Source organism: Armigeres subalbatus, chromosome 3, assembly GCF_024139115.2.
Source record: "Armigeres subalbatus isolate Guangzhou_Male chromosome 3, GZ_Asu_2, whole genome shotgun sequence".
Classification (NCBI taxonomy): Eukaryota; Metazoa; Arthropoda; class Insecta; order Diptera; family Culicidae; genus Armigeres; species Armigeres subalbatus.
In genome coordinates this window covers 94044576-94063299 of record NC_085141.1, presented here as the reverse complement: position 1 = coordinate 94063299, position 18724 = coordinate 94044576, and the positions used below count along the sequence as shown (strand labels likewise).

Genomic DNA, 18724 nt, shown 5'->3' with positions numbered 1-18724 from the left:
TGCGAGAAAATCGGTTAAGGATTACTATACGAAAAGTTGTCTAATGTTTTTTTAGCTTTTGTGCACACACATACACACGGACAGACAGACATGATGCAATAGCGTGCTCAGTTCGTCGAGCTGAGTCGAATGGTATATAACACTATGGGTCTCAGAGGCTTCTATAAAAAGTTCGTTTTCGGAGTGAAATGATAGCCTTTCGGTACAACTTTGTTGTACGAAAAAGGCAAAAAGGTTATTAAATACTCAACATTTTAGTTTATTCATATAACTTAATTAATTCATAACTCATGGAATTTCAAATTCGCTTCCCGGTTGTATCGAGGACATCGAGGGAAAATCAATAAAAGCGGTGTCATACGTGTTCCAAAATATCTTCGAATCGATTGAGTTGCTTCTTCGTCGAATTAAAACAATTTTGCTTCAACTTCCCCTCGATGTTAAAGTCAACCGATCGACTCGAAATGTTTTACAAGAGCGAACATGATTCTCCTATCTGAAACGCGTCCTTTCCTATCAGAATTATTATGATTATGAGTAAATAGCATTGTGATTTTTTTCAAATTGGCTCTGCACGAAATAACAAAAGGTGTCTTATGAAATTCTTTATGTGCAACGAATGAACGACATACGTCCCAACAATGAAATCTAAAGAGCTCAAGATAAAAATCATGAGGGACTTATGTCTCAAGCATTTCTAACAATCTGGTAGATTCATAATTTTTGCCTTATGTATTTCGTATGTTCATTTGCCTAAGTGTGGAAACAACCATTACGAACGACATAGAAGATAATACGACTCAATACGATCGGCAACGACCTAGGCGACGAATAAAGGATCAAGATCGAAATCTTGGAACTCGGAATTGCGAGTAGCTAAGCTTTGCAGGTTGTCACAGGATAATCTACGATGAATTACATCCCCGCAACTTCGACATCGAAGCGCTGCAGAAAATCTGATGGACAGGACAGAAAGTGTGGAAAAGCGGACATCGAGCGGCTACCTTCTACCAAAGCTGTGGCACCACCTACGAGCTGGGATTCGGCTTCATAGTTTTGGGCAAGATGCGCAAAGGCGTGATTGACTGCCAGCCAATCAACGCAAGGATGTGCAAGCTGAGGATAATAGGCCGTTTCTTGAACTATAGCATCATCAACGTCCACTGTCCACACGAAGGGAGACTCGACGACAAGAAAGAAGCGTTCTATGCACAGCTAGTGCAGACATACGATGGATGCCCACTGTGGGACGCCAAAATCGTTATCGGCGACATGAACGCCCAGGTAGGAAAAGGAAGGGAGGAAATGTGTAGACAGGATATCAGACCCGATAATCTACATAGCGTATCGAACGATATCGGCCAACGATGCATCAACTGTGCCTCCGCGGCAATGGAAGTCCGAAGCACTTTCTTCTCCCGCAAGAATATCCACAAGGCCACATGGAAATCACCTCATCAAGAAACGGAAAACCAAATCGACCACGTTCTAACCGACGGTAAATTCTTCTCCAACATCACGAACGTACGCACTTACCGCAGTGCGAATATTGAATCCGACCACTACCTCGTTGCAGAATGCCTGCGCTCAAAACTCTCGACGGTGATCAACACGCGTCGGAGTCGTCCGCCGCGGCTAAGCATTGGGCGGCTACAAGACAGTAGACTAGCCCAAGACTACTCGCCGGATAAACTGACACGGTTGATCAAGGTGACGATGGATCGGGTATATTGCGTAGTTCGAGTTTCAGTGGCATTCTCGAGTCCCTTCGAAACGCGCAGAGGGTTATGGCAAGGTGATGGTCTTTCGTGTCTGCTATTCAACTTAGCTTTGGAGGGAGTAATACGAAGGGCAGGGATTGACACGAGTGGTACGATTTCAACGAAGTCCGTCCAGTTATTTGGTTTCGCCGACGACATAGATATTATGGCACGTAACTTTGAGAGGATGGAAGAAGACTACACCAGACTGAAAAGCGAAGCTAAACGGATTGGACTAGTCATCAACACGTCGAAGACGAAGTACACGTTAGGAAGAGGCTCAAGAGATAACGATAACAGCAAAGAAATTCAGAGACGCATCATGGCAGAAAATCGTACGTAGGTACTTTGGACTTCGCAAAACGCACCGGTCGAATAGAGTTCGCCGCCGCACCTGACTATCTACAAAACGCTTATCAGACCGGTACGAACACGAGACCTGGACCATGATCTTTCGAAAATCCTTCACAAATTCTTTTCACTCCAGCATTCCCTTCAAGAATAATTTAGAAAAATACCCGAAGAATTCCTTTTGTCCTGTTGGCTTGCTCGATTGATGCAAAGCAGACGCGTTTTTTCCATAGCTCGAACTTACTTACCAGATGTTTATCTCAAGTACAATCTACCCCGCGAACTCTAGCCGCCGCGTGTCGGCTGGTCTTCCGTTTCTTTTGGATATCGGTGTACCAATTTCAACCCGCAAAATGTCGGTGCAAAAAAAACGCGAAAACACATTTAGAATCGATTTCTCGAACACTCAGAAAACCCACATTCAAAGAAATTCACAAGTTCGTCGCGCGTGATCTCGGTCTCTCAAAGGAGATAGTATGCCGTACCCAAATTAGTCACATCTACAACTGTGCCTTTGTGCAAACTGCTGACCTGGAATCAGTACAAGAGATCGTCAGACTGTATGACGATAGACACGAATATGAGTGTAACAAGAAAAAATACAGACTCCGTATCCAGATGGAAGATGGGTGCATACCTGTAAAACTACACGATTTATCGATGGATATCACTGAAGAACAAGTGGTTTCCGAAATGTTACACTATGGAGATGTAGCCTCTATTCAAGAGCTGCTTTGGACAGATGACTACGAATATGCGGTACTACCAACCGGTATCCGCCGGGTGAAGATGCTGCTACATCAGCCTATAAAATCCTTCATAAGTGTTGCTGGTGATAATACTTACGTCACGTATCCCGGGCAGCGAGCCACGTGTAGACATTGCGGTGAATACATACATACTGGAATCCCATGTGTTCAAAATAAAAAGCTCCTTGTCCAAAAGGCCAGTATAAACGAGCGTCTTAACATTTCTTCTGGAAGCAGCTACGCCGGTGTGCTCAAGCAGGGATTGACTGAATCGGCCGACAAAGACACGGGCGTGGATGTCTATGAAATCAGCGGTAACGAAAATACTACAAAAGTACACCACAATACTCTCGAACCAGCTGAACAGCGGACAGTTGAACTGCAAATTGAGCACATGGAAACCATCGTAGCTGAAGCCACCACACCATCAACAGACGTGCCAAACAGCTGCATTCAAACAATCGAAAATGTTGCTGTGTTCATACCTCCAATACCACTGCCTACAGCTAGTAGCCTGAGATACAAGCACAAGAGAGATACTGGGAACACCTCCGACGACTCTACTGCCTCTGGCAATATTATAAAGGATCGAAAACAAAACAAGATTCGTGCTATAGCATCAATCAACATAAACTCTATCTCCAATCAAACAAAACTCAATGCACTGCACAATTTCATTCGTCTACTGGATCTCGACATAATTAGTCTCTTAGTGGAAGATAAACAAATGGAAATTCAAGGATACAACACTGTGATGAACGTCGACCACTCTAAACGCAGAACTGCGGTAGCCGTAAAACAACACATCGCGATTTCTCATATTGATAAGAGTTTGGATGGACGCCTGATTGTATTGCGACTGAACAACACGGTTACCTTGTGTAACATATACGCCCCGTCCGATGCAATGAGCTAGACTTTACTAAGGTGGCGCAGATCAGCGCTGCGTGCCACTGATTATCTCTCTCACTCTCCCGCTGTTCTAATGCAACGCAAATAGTGACATCACTATTTGCGTTGCATAAGATCAGTGGGAGAATAAAAGAGAGAACTAGTGGCACGCAGCGCTGATCTGCGCCACCTTAGTAAAGTCTATCTCCTTGCGTCCGATGTACAACAGAGAACTCAAAGGGAATACTTCTTCAACAATACTGGTTTTTTTTATGGGCCGGCCCCTTATCCGGTTCGATTTGATGCCCTGATGCTCTGGACAAAATTTCAGCCATATCGGTCAACGTTTGGGCGGTGCTAAACACGCTTGAAGTTTATATGCAAAAATGTATGCAGAAACATCCAAAAACAGTGAAATTCTGTTGGACGGCACAACTTACAATGAAGAATTATGATACTCATTCAGATCTTGAAGAATTTAATACAGAATATTATGCAAAAAACCTCGAGAAGATTAGAGTTTGCCCGGTTAAGCTATTAGGATTTATCTGAAGTGGGGTTTGACCAAATTTCATTTCTTTTACCTTTGAAAAGAAATAAATTCACCCCTACAGCACTCCAGTAAAATGCCAATATCTTTGCCTAATAAACTCTTATCTTCTCGCAGTTTTCAGCATAACATTCTGTATTTAATGTATGTAATATAGAACTAAATGAGTATCATTGTTTTTGATCGTAAATTGTGCCGTCCAACAGCAAATCCCTGTTTTTGGATGTTTCTGCATACATTTTTCAATATAAACTTCCAACGAGTTTAGCACCGCCCAAACGTTGACCGATTTGGCTGAAATTTTGTCCAGAGCATCAGGGCATCAAATAGAGCCGAATAAGAGGGCGGCCCATCAAAAAATTTTAAAAAGTGTTTTTTGAGCCACTCTAATGGATACACATATGTGGCGCACAACTCGGCCTCACGAATCGACCGAATATACGTGAGTACTAGTCTTCGCAACAGCCTTCAGGAAACCTATACGCATGTGTGCTCATTTACTAATCATAAGGCACTTACTCTTCGTACGTGCTTACCATACATGGGTGCTGGATTGGGGAGAGGATTCTGGTCTATTCGACCACAGATACTGTCCCAGGAATATATAAGCGAGTTTGAACTAAAATGGAACTATTGGCTACGACAACGTAGGCACTACACTACATGGATGGACTGGTGGACCTTATACGTCAAGGGGAAAATCTTTTTTTCGATTTCAAAACACCAACGGCTTTATTTTCAACTCAGTGTAGCATACGATGAGTATTATGGAAATCCTTCGGTTCTCTCTTTGATAAACCGTATCATGAGTAAAATGCTAATTATGCAGCGACGTTTCTCAGAGACATTCATGAAGATCAATGAAACCAGAATCGCGGGGGAACCATTATCAGCATTTCAACTTGGCGAAAAACGACGCAAAAGAGCAGTTATTAATCAGCTAACTACAGATGAGGACGGAGTACTGACAGAATCGGAACAGATTGGTCAGCATATCTTCTCGTACTTCCAACAGTTGTACTCTCAAAATGAAATCGACATTGGAGACGAATTCGTAATGGAAAGGGCTATCCCTGAAGACAACCCAGCAAATAGAAGTTGTATGAACGAGATTACGACTGCCGAAATTTTCCAAGCGATTTAAACAAGTTCGTTTAAGAAATCATTGGGCTTTGATGGGATTCCTGTCGAGTTTTACGCCAAAACCTTCGACATAATACACAGACAGTTGAATCTTATTCTGAATGAGACACTTAGTGGAAACTTTTCCGAAAAATTCGTCGCTGATATAATAGTTCTGGTGAAGAAGAAAGGGCCGGACAAATCAATAGAGTCCTATCGACCCATATCACTGTTAAACTCTGATTATAAGCTGTTTTCTAGAACAATCAAATTAAGACTGGACAGGACGCTAACTGAAAACGCTATTTTAAGTGGCGCTCAAAAATGTTCTAATAATAGATTTAATATATTTCAAGCCTTAGATCATGCATTCGATCGGGTAGATCGGCGATTTCTTTTCCGGACGATGGAATCTCTGGGATTCAACCCTGAGCTAATAGCACTGATGAACAAGCTGTCTACGTCTCGGATTCTAGTGAATGGACATCTCTCGCCTTCGTTTCCAATACAACGATCAGTTCGGCAGGGAGATCCTATCTCTATGCATTTGTTCGTGTTGTACATACATCCACTCATCAGGAAATTATAACGCATCTGTTGTGGACCCGACGATCCAGTAACAACTTATGCCGATGATACCACCATTATCACTACAAGCTTGGTGAAAATTGAAAGTGTGAAGCTGGCGCTAAACTCAACTACAACAAAACGTATGGCATAGATATTGGTCTCATAATCAACAACAATCGTCTCACTGTCCCTTGGCTACAATCTGTTCACACTGTTAAAATACTCGGAAATATCTTCTCAAATTCCGTGAGAATGATGAGCAAAATCAACTGGGATCCTCTGGTGAATAATTTTTCCCAACAGCTGTGGATGCATCGTTGCCGTTCCTTGTCGCTTCACCAAAAAGTTGTTCTTCTAAATACCTGGATAACATCAAAGATATGGTATGTGTCTTCAGTAGTAGCAATCAATAATATGTATGTTGCGAAACTCACATCCTTAATGGGTAGCTTTCTGTGGAATGGTAAAATAATTCGTGTTCCTATACAGCAGCTTATTTTGCCAATAGAATTAGGAGGACTAAAGCTCCACCCCCCAGGACAGAAATGCAAAGCTCTTCTTATCACTCGACATATTCGTGAGATGGAATTCATGCCATTCTACAGAAGCTTCGTCGACCAGATACAAAACCCACCAAATCTTCAGTTGATCCCAAGTAATTGCCCTTGCTTGAGAACGATTGCTTTAGAACTGCCATATCTTCCCGTATCAATAAGGATCAACCCAACTTCCTGTGGAGCACATCTGGAGTTTGTGTTGAAAGCAGAACGTGCAAAAATAATGCAAGAAAATCCAACTAGGGACTGGAAACTTATCTGGTAGAACATCGCGAACAATCGGCTAAATAGCAAAGATCGAGCTTTGTGCTATATGCTAGTCAACAACAAGATACCCCATCAAGCACTGCTACACAGGATGCAACGTGTAGGATCGTCTGGATGTGAGGTCTGCAACATCCATGAAGACCTAAAGCACAAGCTATCAACTTGCCGAAGGGTGGCCTTGGCATGGAGCGTTCTTCAAACAAAACTGAGAAGCGTAGTGTCGAATAGAAATTTCATTTTTGAAGATTTAAGATTTCCAGAACTGAAAAGGATTAGAGCTCCTGACAAAATCAAGATTTTGAAAACCGTAAGCCTCTATGTAGATTTCATCATACAAGATAATAATCCCATAAATGTAAACGCGCTAGCATTTCATTTAGATTCTGGAATATAGGTAAAAAAATGTAAATAGAACTAGAATAAGCCGTTTTCAAGGATTAAATAAACGTTTTATAAAAAAAAGGGTCTTTCGAAAAACAAACTGTGGAAAAGCCACAGTTTCGGTTGGATACTAGGCACCATTGGCGTAACTACAGGGGGGACTAGGGGGGCTTTAGCCCCACCTAGGGTCTAGTTAGCCCCTCCCCCCTAGAAAATTTGATGCTTTGCATAAGTAATGCACATATCTAGCCCTCTTGTTTCTGCACTCCGAGTAATTGTTATATTTTGCCATAGGAATGATAAACACGATGAATATTGCATCAACGCCAGATTTTTTTTCCTCTAAAATTTTAATTGATTGAAGAAAATTCAAGTTAAATTTAAAAAAAAAACCAGATTAATCAACCTAGCGGTGATGGCGCCTTTCTCGCGTAAAAAGGTAATAAATGTAGCCTTTACGCTTACACCTCGATGATGTACAAGAAAGGAAAAACAACACCGTCTAATGTTATGATAGAAAATTTACACTAGTAGACGACAGATGGCGCTGCCAAAAGTTTCTTGAATTTCCTATGTTCGAATTTTGACTTTCGGACAATTTCATGGTACTATGAAACTGAACGAAGAGCATACTTACGCCTAAATGCGTGCAACACGAGCATCTTTATAGTACGATGAAAGTCTTAATGGGAGCAAGCCACGGATAAACTTTGAAAATATTCATAGATGCAAGGCATTTTTCATAACACATTATTGTTCTATGTGACTATGTCTCATCACTATTTTAATATTATCTATTTTTTGCAATTTGCAATTATTATGAAATTCAATAGTGATCAACAGCGTTTTAGTCTCTGTCGGATGCAACTTGTTGCAAGAAAATCGGTTAAGAGTTTCTATGTGAAAATTTGGCTAATGTTTTTTATGGCATTTTGTGCACACACACACGCACACACATACACACACACACACACGCACACACGGACAGACAGACATTTGTTCAGCTCATCGAGCTGAGCCGAATGGTATATAACACTATGGGTCTCCGGGACTTCTATCAAAAGTTCGAATTTGGAGTGAAATGATAGCCTTTCGGTACAACTTTGTTGTACGAGAAAGGCAAAACCTGTTTTCTCTTGATATTGAGTAAACTTGGAATTTTGGACAAATTGTTTTAGTTTCATATGGCATAGGATGCTTCTATTGCTTACATTACCGTACAATTTTAAACAATTCCGGATTTTGCAATGGAGTTCAGCAATTGATCAATCCTCTAAAGTTTTAATGTTGTTTAAAATTGTGTGAGTAATTGTTAACTAAATCGAGCGTATGATCTTCAGCTTTCTAACTAAAACTAATCCTAAAAGATGCATTGAATTTCCGATTATCACGCTAGGCTTCTTGAGATTGGATAAAGGCCCAATAAGACATTCAGATTTAAAGGAATGGTAACTAAATTTTAAATAAGAAAGAACTTATTTTATTGTCTAAGCTCCTATTATCGCCGCAGCAATATAAACAGTGAAAAGGTCTTAGTAGGCCCTCGAAGTTAGGTGGCAAATTTATCAATAAAGTCGAGCTTTCATTCCATTTGCGACGAACGAACCTATCAAGGTTTTTGGAAATGAATTGAGCGTCGATGAATATCATTTGAAATGTTTCAGTCTTCCATGGATATCTGGTAGGCTGACTTGGGAACAATATACGAGCGAAAATGATATTTTTTAGTGGTATAGAAAAGGTGATAAAAGTTAGCCCCCCCTAAAATGTTTCATTAGTTACGCTAATGCTAGGCACAGTTAACCTGGTAGACTAATTGATTGAACTCCCTGCTGTTTAGAGCAGAGTGTAAAATAATCGAAAATTTTTGGTCCAGTCCATTTTTCTTCATTTGGCAGTTCACTTCCGACACATTCATAGTCGGCTCTGGACAGTCAATATTCAGTTGAATATTAGTCATTGAATATTTATGCACATTTTACAAATCGATAAATTATCTGTAATCTGAACACGTTTCAAATGAGTAAAGTGATTTATCACACAGGACTGAATCCGATTTTCATCCGCCAGGCACTTTCAACGGAAAACATCAACATAAACAATGCTAATTATGTTTTTTTTTCTGCACATAGTGAACACACTCAGTGGCAGTCGAATGAATGAGTTCGTGGAGTAGTCGTCTGACTATGTCATTCTATGTTTTGAATATTCATGCAATAGCCTTACGGTAGCCAAACAAATGCTTGCACACTTGTTCATTTCTTTAACTCAACGATGATGATATTTGCATAAAAAGTCTTTTCTTGCTCTTCGAATGGACTTTTGGACTCGCTAATTTGTCGGTTTTGGTAACGGTGGTACTACGGTTAATACCGGACTCGCACTACATTCGGCTCTACAGTAATAACTGGACTCGCCTCCTCATGTACTACGGTAAACCCCGGTTTTATCATCACAATGTTAATCAGCCTCGTAATCAAACCCATCATTGTAATCAAAAACAGATCAGAAGATTTTTCCTTACTTGTAGCCGCATGCACAAACGCAAAAAAATGCCATACTAACTCTAACACGTCATTCATTCGTTTGTTCATTACCTAACTCCTCGCCTACTATTCTTTGACGAACTACTTAGCTCCCAATTGGGTTGTTTAGCAGAGAAAAATATGAGGTTTTTTTATAGTTTAACATAAAGAGCATGCTTACCTCATGCATATACCCCTAAACAACCCAATTGAATATTTGCATTGAAACGCTTTTAGTCTAACATGGTCTTACGGCCATACAATATGCTCGAGTATTAATCTCTCGCATGTTATCACAACTCTTCATATACCTATGATATTTTATTATGCGAAAATCGCGAGTAAAGTTGAGTGAAGGTTCTCCCGAACACACGGAACGCGACAATCGCGACGCGATTCTATCGTTTGACGACTGCTATTCTATCACTGAAGCTTAGAAGCTTACAGCGACCCTACGATATAATCGCGGAGTAGGTGTCGCCGTCGCGGTGATGAAACCGCTCAGGTCTGGGGGAGCCTTAAATCTTGAAAAACTGAAAATTAAGATTCGATTGGAAATTCCATACAGGCAGTTCACAAAGTGTATTTTTGCCTACTATGCAGGGCAACGTTCACCGGGTCAACTATAGTTTATAATATATTTTGAATCAGACTAATTTCCAACACCCACCTCAATAATGTATCTCCCATTAACTTACGTATTCGGAATGTTCCGCATGGCTCTGTGACGCAGAAAGATGATCACCAGCGTGCCATTTCCCAGTATACCCACGATGAATATGATGGCGAACACCACCGGCACTATGTACGTCTCCAGCCTTTCTTCGTACGGTTCATATTCGTCCACGTGGTCTACGGATACATCACCAATCGCAGGAAATTCTGTCGATTCCTGCATCCGAACCGACTTCTGAATCCGATTCGAGCCAAAAATATCCTCCACGGTTGAGGCCACCACCGGAAAACCCAGTAGCTGTCGAAAGTCCACCGTCACCGATTCCGTTCCGTTCGGCACCAGCCGCCACAGCTCCATCATTGGAACTGTCGCCTGTAATTGGAGATAAATGGGAAGGGGGGAAAATGAAAAATAGTTGTTACACCAAATGTTACTGCTGCGGCGGATGGTGATGATGATGATGTTGTTGTTGACTGCAGGCAAGTGGATTTGTTGGCACGTGTCCATGTCATTTGGAAAAGTGTCTGTTTCCGTTAGCAAGTGGAACTTCGTAAATTCATCCCGGAGCGTACGCAAACCGCATGGCAACACTTGGCACCAAACGACAACAATTGCCGTTGATGGTGAAGGGTTGTACAAAAACGGAAAGCTCTTGCAATATTTCAAGTTGAAATGTGACAATCGTCTCCAGCGGAATACAAATTAGAGAAGAAAGTGAGTTATAACCGTTATTAAGACAGATGATGCCGCTAATGTATGTGAAGCTCTCTTATTTTAATATAAATATATAGGATAAGGCTTTTTTCGACGAACCTGCTTCCTAAATTCGGAACTGGAATAATTTTATCAAACATTACGGTACATACAATAACTTTGAAATTTATAGCTCAGATCATATCTCATTACATCATGCAATAACTCCCCATTAATATAATACTTTGAATGCTGTGATTGCAAGCTCAAGCAATGCTCTCAGTACAACTTTCATATCAGTCCCATGATGACCATTGAATTTTCAAATCATACTTTCCTGTTGAAAGAGTGTTTAATTGCTGGTCATTTGACAAATAAACGTAAAATAATGTAGGTTTTATGGACACATAATTTTATTTTCTTACTATCATATGATGTCAATTCCCAATGGGACTGTTATGCGGGTACATTACATATATGCAGGGCCGGATGTAGGAGGGTTCCGGGAAGCGTGGCCCCGGGCCCTCACAAAAATTATGTATCAAAACTAACCTTTTTGCCTTTCTCGTACAACAAAGTTGTACCGAAAGGCTATCATTTCACTCCAAAATTGAACTTTTTATAGAAGTCTCGGAGACCCATGATGTTATATACCAATCGACTCAGCTCGTCGAACTGAACAAATGTCTGTCTGTCCGTGTGTATGTGTGTGTGTGTGCACACGAAAACCGAAAAACATTTGCCACTTTTTCATATAGTAATTCTAAGCCGATTTTCTCGCAACAAGTTGCATTCGACAGGGGACATAGCCTTGCTGATCACTATTGAATTTGATAACGATCGACATTTGCGTTTAAAAGTTATCAAGAAAATAGAATCGAGCTATATAACCGCCATATAAGGTTGGTGTATTGGCTAAATGCGAGAAAGGCAGTATCACCACTCGGTGAATTAAGTTGGTTTTTTTTTGTACAATTGATTGCATATTATTTGGCAACTCGGCCGTACGAAATCTTTTTTTTTAAATATCTTGGCTGTTTTCGACATGTTTCGAAATGAACAAATTGATATGAAATTTGCGAAAAAGAATACACGTGTCTTGGAGGGACTCGGACCCTTAACCTCCTACTCTCTAGATAGGCGTGATAACCCCTATACAACCAGACCACTTGAAGATCACGCGGTTAGCGATGATTATTTTGAATTATTTTTTTTAATTTACTTCCTACCAACAGTTTGCGATAATGTTCCTAGAGTAACGAGTTCCATATAGAAAACAATAAAACTGTAGAATCTAAATTCAAAATTACATCACGCTTTTGGGAACACAAATCTTTGAAAACAATCGACAGGGTAATTTTTTGCTTAGTTGTATTATGCACAAAAACAGGTTCCTATGATATGTTGATCACCTATTAAATAATTAACATTTGTACCATCACAAACGCGATGTTAGGGCTGGGACAGTCGTTGTTGAAGACACTTCTCGATTCCGTGCATCAAGCTCGTTACATTTTAACGTTGTAGCAGGAAGCAGACCATCGAAAAAAGTTGTCATTACTTTACCAGGCTTAGCTAGTTTTTATGTTGGCATATAAGTTGTCCAACTTAGTAGATCAATTTGTTTGTGTAATGTTGAGCGACCTATCTAATATTGAGCGCATTCATTTTTATTTTCATTTCAAGTGAGCTGAATCGGGTTGGAGGTGTTAAGACAATCAATTTGCACTCTCAACTTGCTTAGCTTACTTGAACCGCCTAACCCACACTTCAGGATAAAATGACAAGGAAAACTCCGTACCATGAAAAGTTAATCAATTTATAACGAAAATCCTATTATGTTTATCGATGGAAAGCAGAGTACTACAAGAGCTATGTCTCAACGGTGCTGGCTGAACAATTTCACGCTCAGTTGAAACACAATTTCAAGTATGGGATATGTATCTCCATAATGGTTGGATTGTGCTTGGTGATGACATATTTCGTTCCCCCGCCGTACAGACTCCGTGTCACTATGAAAAGATCCCATACGGGTAGATGGTCAAAATGTGCTTATTAGGCGTTTTCAGATGGGCAAATTAATGATAAGTTTATAATGTCACAACTTTCTACTCGCTAATTTGATTCAAGAATACCACTTGTATGTAAGCCCTTTCCTATCTGTCAATGATGTGAATTTGCGTGGGAGCGCAATCAAAGATGGCCTTGAACTTAATTGGCATGATGGTATCAGTGAAATAAATTTTGATTTGACGCCTTGTGGTTTGGTTTGATTTCAGATGTACCTGGAAATCCCATCTCCGTTCTATTTCCGGAACATTATGGGGTGCTCACTCGGAAGATCTCATTAAACTCTAAATAACGACTATTCTAATAAAGTGACCGGGCGTCCCGGATTACGCGGTACAGTTCCAGATTCAGCCTACATGTCCCGTGTGGTCATGCGTCCAGAAAATTGTCTTCTAGTAGTCAGTAGTCAGACTACTCTTGTTCTTAAGTTCTTAATCCTAGATTTGAAACTAAACACCTTCTAGTGCAGCATCGGCAAGAGTACAGTTATATATTATTGGGGATATGATTCGGCAGAAAGTAATTACTTTACATTTCGCAACATTCACGCTCATTCCGTTCTCATCGCACCAACGGCGGAGTACGTTAATATCAGTTTGTAGAGCGACACAATCCAGCAAAGAGTGAATTGCTCTGAAAATATTGAGGTCGTCAGCGTACAGGTACAGGAGCTTCACAGTGATAAGGTAAAGTACACAGGAGTTTGTTTTTACACGATTTTTTTCCGCTCGTATTTTTGATCGTGTGACTTCAACTTGCCACCAATCTCTTCGCAACATGTTTCAAAAAATCCAGAATAAATCAAAGAAAAATTACATGACAATTAATATACGTTAAACATTTAGGGTGAGTGGAAAATTGAGAAAATGTAAATCGTGTAAAAACAAAATCCAGTGTAATTGATATATAGGAAACAAAGTGAAGGTTCCAGCACGCTGCCCTGGGGTTCACCCGAGGTAATGCTGAAAGTCCTAGACCACGAGACGTCAACCCGAACGAAAGCTTTTCTGTTAAGTCTAGAGCATCTGTGAAATCCTTGGGAAATCGGATGCCCAAACAAATTAAAACACTTCGGAATAATCAGAAAAACCCAGATTAATCCACCTAGCGGTGATGATGCCTTTCTCGTGCGGTAAAAAATAGTATTTTGGCCATAACTACCAAGCCTATTGTCCGATCCGTCCAATTTTCAATAGAAAACAATAGGGCAGTATACTGCGTCGAATGCAGCCTGTTGTGAGGGAATCCGTTTAGGGTAAGTGCATTAAAAGTGAGCTAGACTTTTTTACGTGCTTTTTCATGAGGAAAAGTATTTTGGCCATAACTTCCAAGCCCATAGTCCGATCCGACCAATTTTCAATAGGAAACAATGGAGCAGTATGGGGCGTCGAATGCAACCTGTTGCGAGTAAATTGGTTGAGGGTAGGTGCAAAAAAAGTGAGCTAAACTTTTTGCTCTTTTGGTGCGCACATACACACACACATACACACACACAAACACACACGCACACACACACAGACATCACCTCAATTCGTCGAGCTAAGTCGATTGGTATATAACACTATGGGTCTCCGAGCCTTCTATAAAAAGTTTGTTTTTGGAGTGAACATATAGCCTTTACGTATACTTAGTATACGAGAAAGGCAAAAAGGGAAACTTGGACAGTCTAGACCAAGATGAATACAGTACTAGGTGCTCCAATCTGCCAAGTTTGGGGAAGAGAAGAAGGCGGGGCTGAAAAATTCATTATCAGTGCAAAACGAAAACAAACAGGCTGGCTCTCCCATACTAAAATCCAAGATGGCTGAATCGTGAATTTAGCAGATTGGAACACCTAGTGGTGTATTCATCTTGGTCTAGACTCTAGAGGGTCTATTGAGGCTACTCCTCACGGAATTCAAATTTCAAAGTGCTCGCGTTTTCGGGGGCACACCACTCGACAAAAACTGTCATTTTTATTATTTCACGCATGCTGCGACGCAGCAAAGCTAAATCAACAAAAATGTGCGCCGCCTATATATCGAGTGGTGTACCCCAGAAAACGCGAGCACTTTGAAACTTGGATTCCGTGAGGAGTGACCTTAAGCTTGGAGAATTAAGGTTTGAATAAAGAGACTGTCCATGTTATTAAACATTGGAAGATATTTAGAAAAGATTAGGTCATGCCATTGATCTGAATAAGATGGATCTGAGTCATGTTTATTCTGCAGTTTTTCTACCACAAAAATATGTTTTGGCTGTATTGGCCAACTACCAAAGACGCTACTACTACTTGCTGTTTGACGCATGCAGCATTCGAATATTAAGGCATATTCAGCAACTTCAACGCATCACGGATTTTTCTCCACCAAAAATTATTGATAATTGCTATTGTGCCACGCTACACATAATCCGGAGCGGTCTGTTAGGCCCAATGCCCACGAAGCATCTTTTCAACGATGTATGCATGCAGCGCTAAGAAGACGCAGGTGAGCATCGGGAAAAAGTGGTACTGCAGCGTCACCCGATGAACACCGGCGTTATTTAACGCTGCGCTCACGTTGGGTAAAAAAAACGCTACGTGGGCATCGGGCCTTATACAACATAAAAGTACGCGGGCTTCCTTTTGTTTTAAAAATAGTTAGTAAGCACTCTTAATATTGTTGTTTGAGAATATTCAATCGTTTGAAAGTCTTGAATCATGTATTTCTGCCTTTCATGTATGCTAAGCATTAGAGTGTGGCGTCATGGTCATTTTTTCAAATCAATGGTTTTTCGAAGCCATTCTGGGTCCTGAACAACTGTGCAGAAGTTGGGACCGATTGGTTGCTTCCTCGCTTTCCGCATTGCGTTTGAAGTTTGTATGGAAATTAGTATGGGAGAACGTATATTTTTGCATTTCTACTACTAGAGGTTTCAGTTCATCGTAAACCAAGTGGCACATTGCGTTAAAGTGTAACCCAAAGGATGCCGAAAAACTTTGCTGAAGAAGGCTCGTTGCTGAAACGTCCACGAAAAAAGTTATAACGCTTCGAACATTGAGTGTTCAAACCATATGCAAAAAATCGTTTATTCTTCCAGCACTGTCGTACTACGTAGACCAATAATTTAACTGAGTTTTATTTCAACATAATTGATCTTCTAGGGCTTTAGAGCTAATGGGAGCTATCCAGAATTATTTCACAAAGAAATAAAACCGACAAGAAGGAAGATGGGTTTTGCCCTTCGATAACCATAGGTCGTCCGGTAGTGCTGGCAGAAACATTGATTTCTTGCATATGGTTTGAACAATCAATTTTCGAAACTTAATAACATTTTTTGTAGACCTTCCAGCAACGTACCTTCTTCGGCAAAGTCTTTCGGCATCTTCCAAACTATATGCTAACGTATTGAGTCACGTGATTGATGATAAATTGAAGCCGCTAAGAGCAAAAATGTAAAAAAGTACGTTTTCCCATACTAATCTCCATGTAAATTTAAAACGCGATGCGGCATGCGAGGCTGCAACCAATCGAGCCCATATTTTGCACAGTTGATCGGGGTCCCAAAACGATTCAGAAAAACCTTGATCTCACTTGATCGGACGAAGTTTGCGTTTTCCCATACAACTGAGCCCCACTCTACTAAGCATATATGTAAAGATTATAAGATCGCTCAAAAACCGAACTTTTGATAGAGGTCTTGAATACCCATAGTGTAATAGACCAATGGACCTCACTCAACGAACTGAGGGGATGTCTGTATGAGTGTATGTTTTTGTATGTACAAAAAATGTGAGACACACTTCTTATTATTTGTTTTGATCCAATTTGCTCGCAACTCGCAACAGGTTGCATTCAATGCGGTCTTGTTTCTTCCTATCCAGCTTTCCACGCTAGCCATAATGGTGGCTGCTATAAAAAAATTTGACTGTAACTGCTTCCGACGCTCAATTGTAGTCGACGCTGGTGGTATCTCAGCAACCATTTTCACATTGTTTATTTATTGTAATCAAAAAAGCTTTTGCAGAAAATACGAGTCTCAAAGAAATCAGCAAAAAATTGCAAAAAGCATATGATAATGAAATACTTTTAACAAATATAATAGTACATACGCTTTTTCGTTTCAGGTTGAAGAATTTTGACGTTGAGTTTTCCTATATAGAGATTATAAACACAGACCTACATCCAATTAAACATTTTAGCATTCGGTGTTTTGTCAGCATTTTGAGACGAGATGCACTTTACTGCGTGTTCTGGTCCCTTCGGAGTTGATTTGCAGATACATAATGCCTTATCCTAGGCCTTAACCATGCTCCGCTGGATCACTAAGTGATAACAAATCAAAAAAGAATACGAAGTACAGCAGAATATTGATGTGCATGTAACCAAAACCCGAAAATTTCATATTGCTAAGTTTCGATTGTTAAAACTTGGGCGTTGCGTTGTATATTAAGGAAGAATAGAGTAACTATACTGGTTTAAGCTCAATAGACTTCACCCACGCCACGCAGTACAATAATTGTTTTACGAATTATTCGGTTCAGATGAAAGTTCTCTACTTTCTTTTCAAATATTCTATTTAGATTGACCCATCAATGAAACTTAAAGGAGTTTTGTAATTTTTATTCCTGGACTTGTATTACAATACAACACATATATTATATAAAATAAAAAAAAATCATCGATACTGTGTGGCCCCAAATGGCCGGAGCGAATTGTTATGACGGCAGCTCTCCGTGGGTGCGAGTGCACGCCACGGAGGACTGACCAGACGAGGCCGACTCATGGCTTGCTGCGCACTGATCGACACGCTGAGGTGTTAATGTATAATCACATGCTGATGGTAACTTACTCAAACCCCTACAGATACTAAGCTTTGCTAATGAATACTTTATTGAGACCGATAAACGCTGATGTGCTGAAAAAGCTCATGCGTATCTTGGAATAATGTGTCGCGAAAACATGTCTTCTAGAAAATAATTATTGATATAGACATACTCTTATGCTGTACCCAAAGTTCAATAATGTAAAACTAAGCATAATTTTCGGCCTAAAACTATTTTTCCTCAGGTTTGCTGATTTTCGCATTAATGAAGGAGACGGTTACTCATTCACTATCTGTTTTTTTTTAATTGGAAGAAGGTTTGTGATTCCTCCGGATCTACGCTTAACTGTTGTGAAACAATGGACTTTGTTGGCTATTCGGTTGGCTACTCGAACGATCTACGAACTCGAAGTCACGAAATTGGAACACAATGAATAAGAGTTAACGGGCTGCGTTTGTGTAGGACTTGTAACCAGAAAGATGCACGACAGATAATCCAAAGGAATTAAAAGTGCAGCTCAGTGAATACCTCAGAACTTTTCAGAATTTTGAAGCCAACATTTATAGCGATTTCAGAGTGCGCACACGAACTACTTCAACCTACGAAGAATTACTTCAACCTAAAACGAAAATTCATAATTATATTTGTGATATTAGTCAATTTTAGAACTATTTAGTTTAAAATTATCTGAAGCTGGTTACAAAAAATCTCCGTTTTCTTCGAGTCTTGCTTTTTCCGATAACAACAAATAAACAATGTGAAAATGGTTGCTGAGA

General features: G+C 40.2%; 1 protein-coding gene across 7 annotated transcripts in view; it reads right to left on the bottom strand.

Annotated features, from left to right (window-relative positions):
- The window catches only part of LOC134220963 (neuropeptide CCHamide-2 receptor-like), a 216041-nt gene that overhangs the window by 26826 nt on the left and 170491 nt on the right, over nt 1-18724 (bottom strand). For all 7 annotated transcript variants that reach the window (XR_009982134.1, XR_009982135.1, XM_062700126.1 and 4 more), the window contains exon 2: nt 10422-10771. Coding sequence is in view for 5 of the 7 variants with exons in the window: in XM_062700123.1 (XP_062556107.1) it covers nt 10422-10771 (350 nt within the window). In the remaining 2 variants the exon portion in view is untranslated. The remainder of the gene's footprint in view (nt 1-10421; nt 10772-18724) is intronic.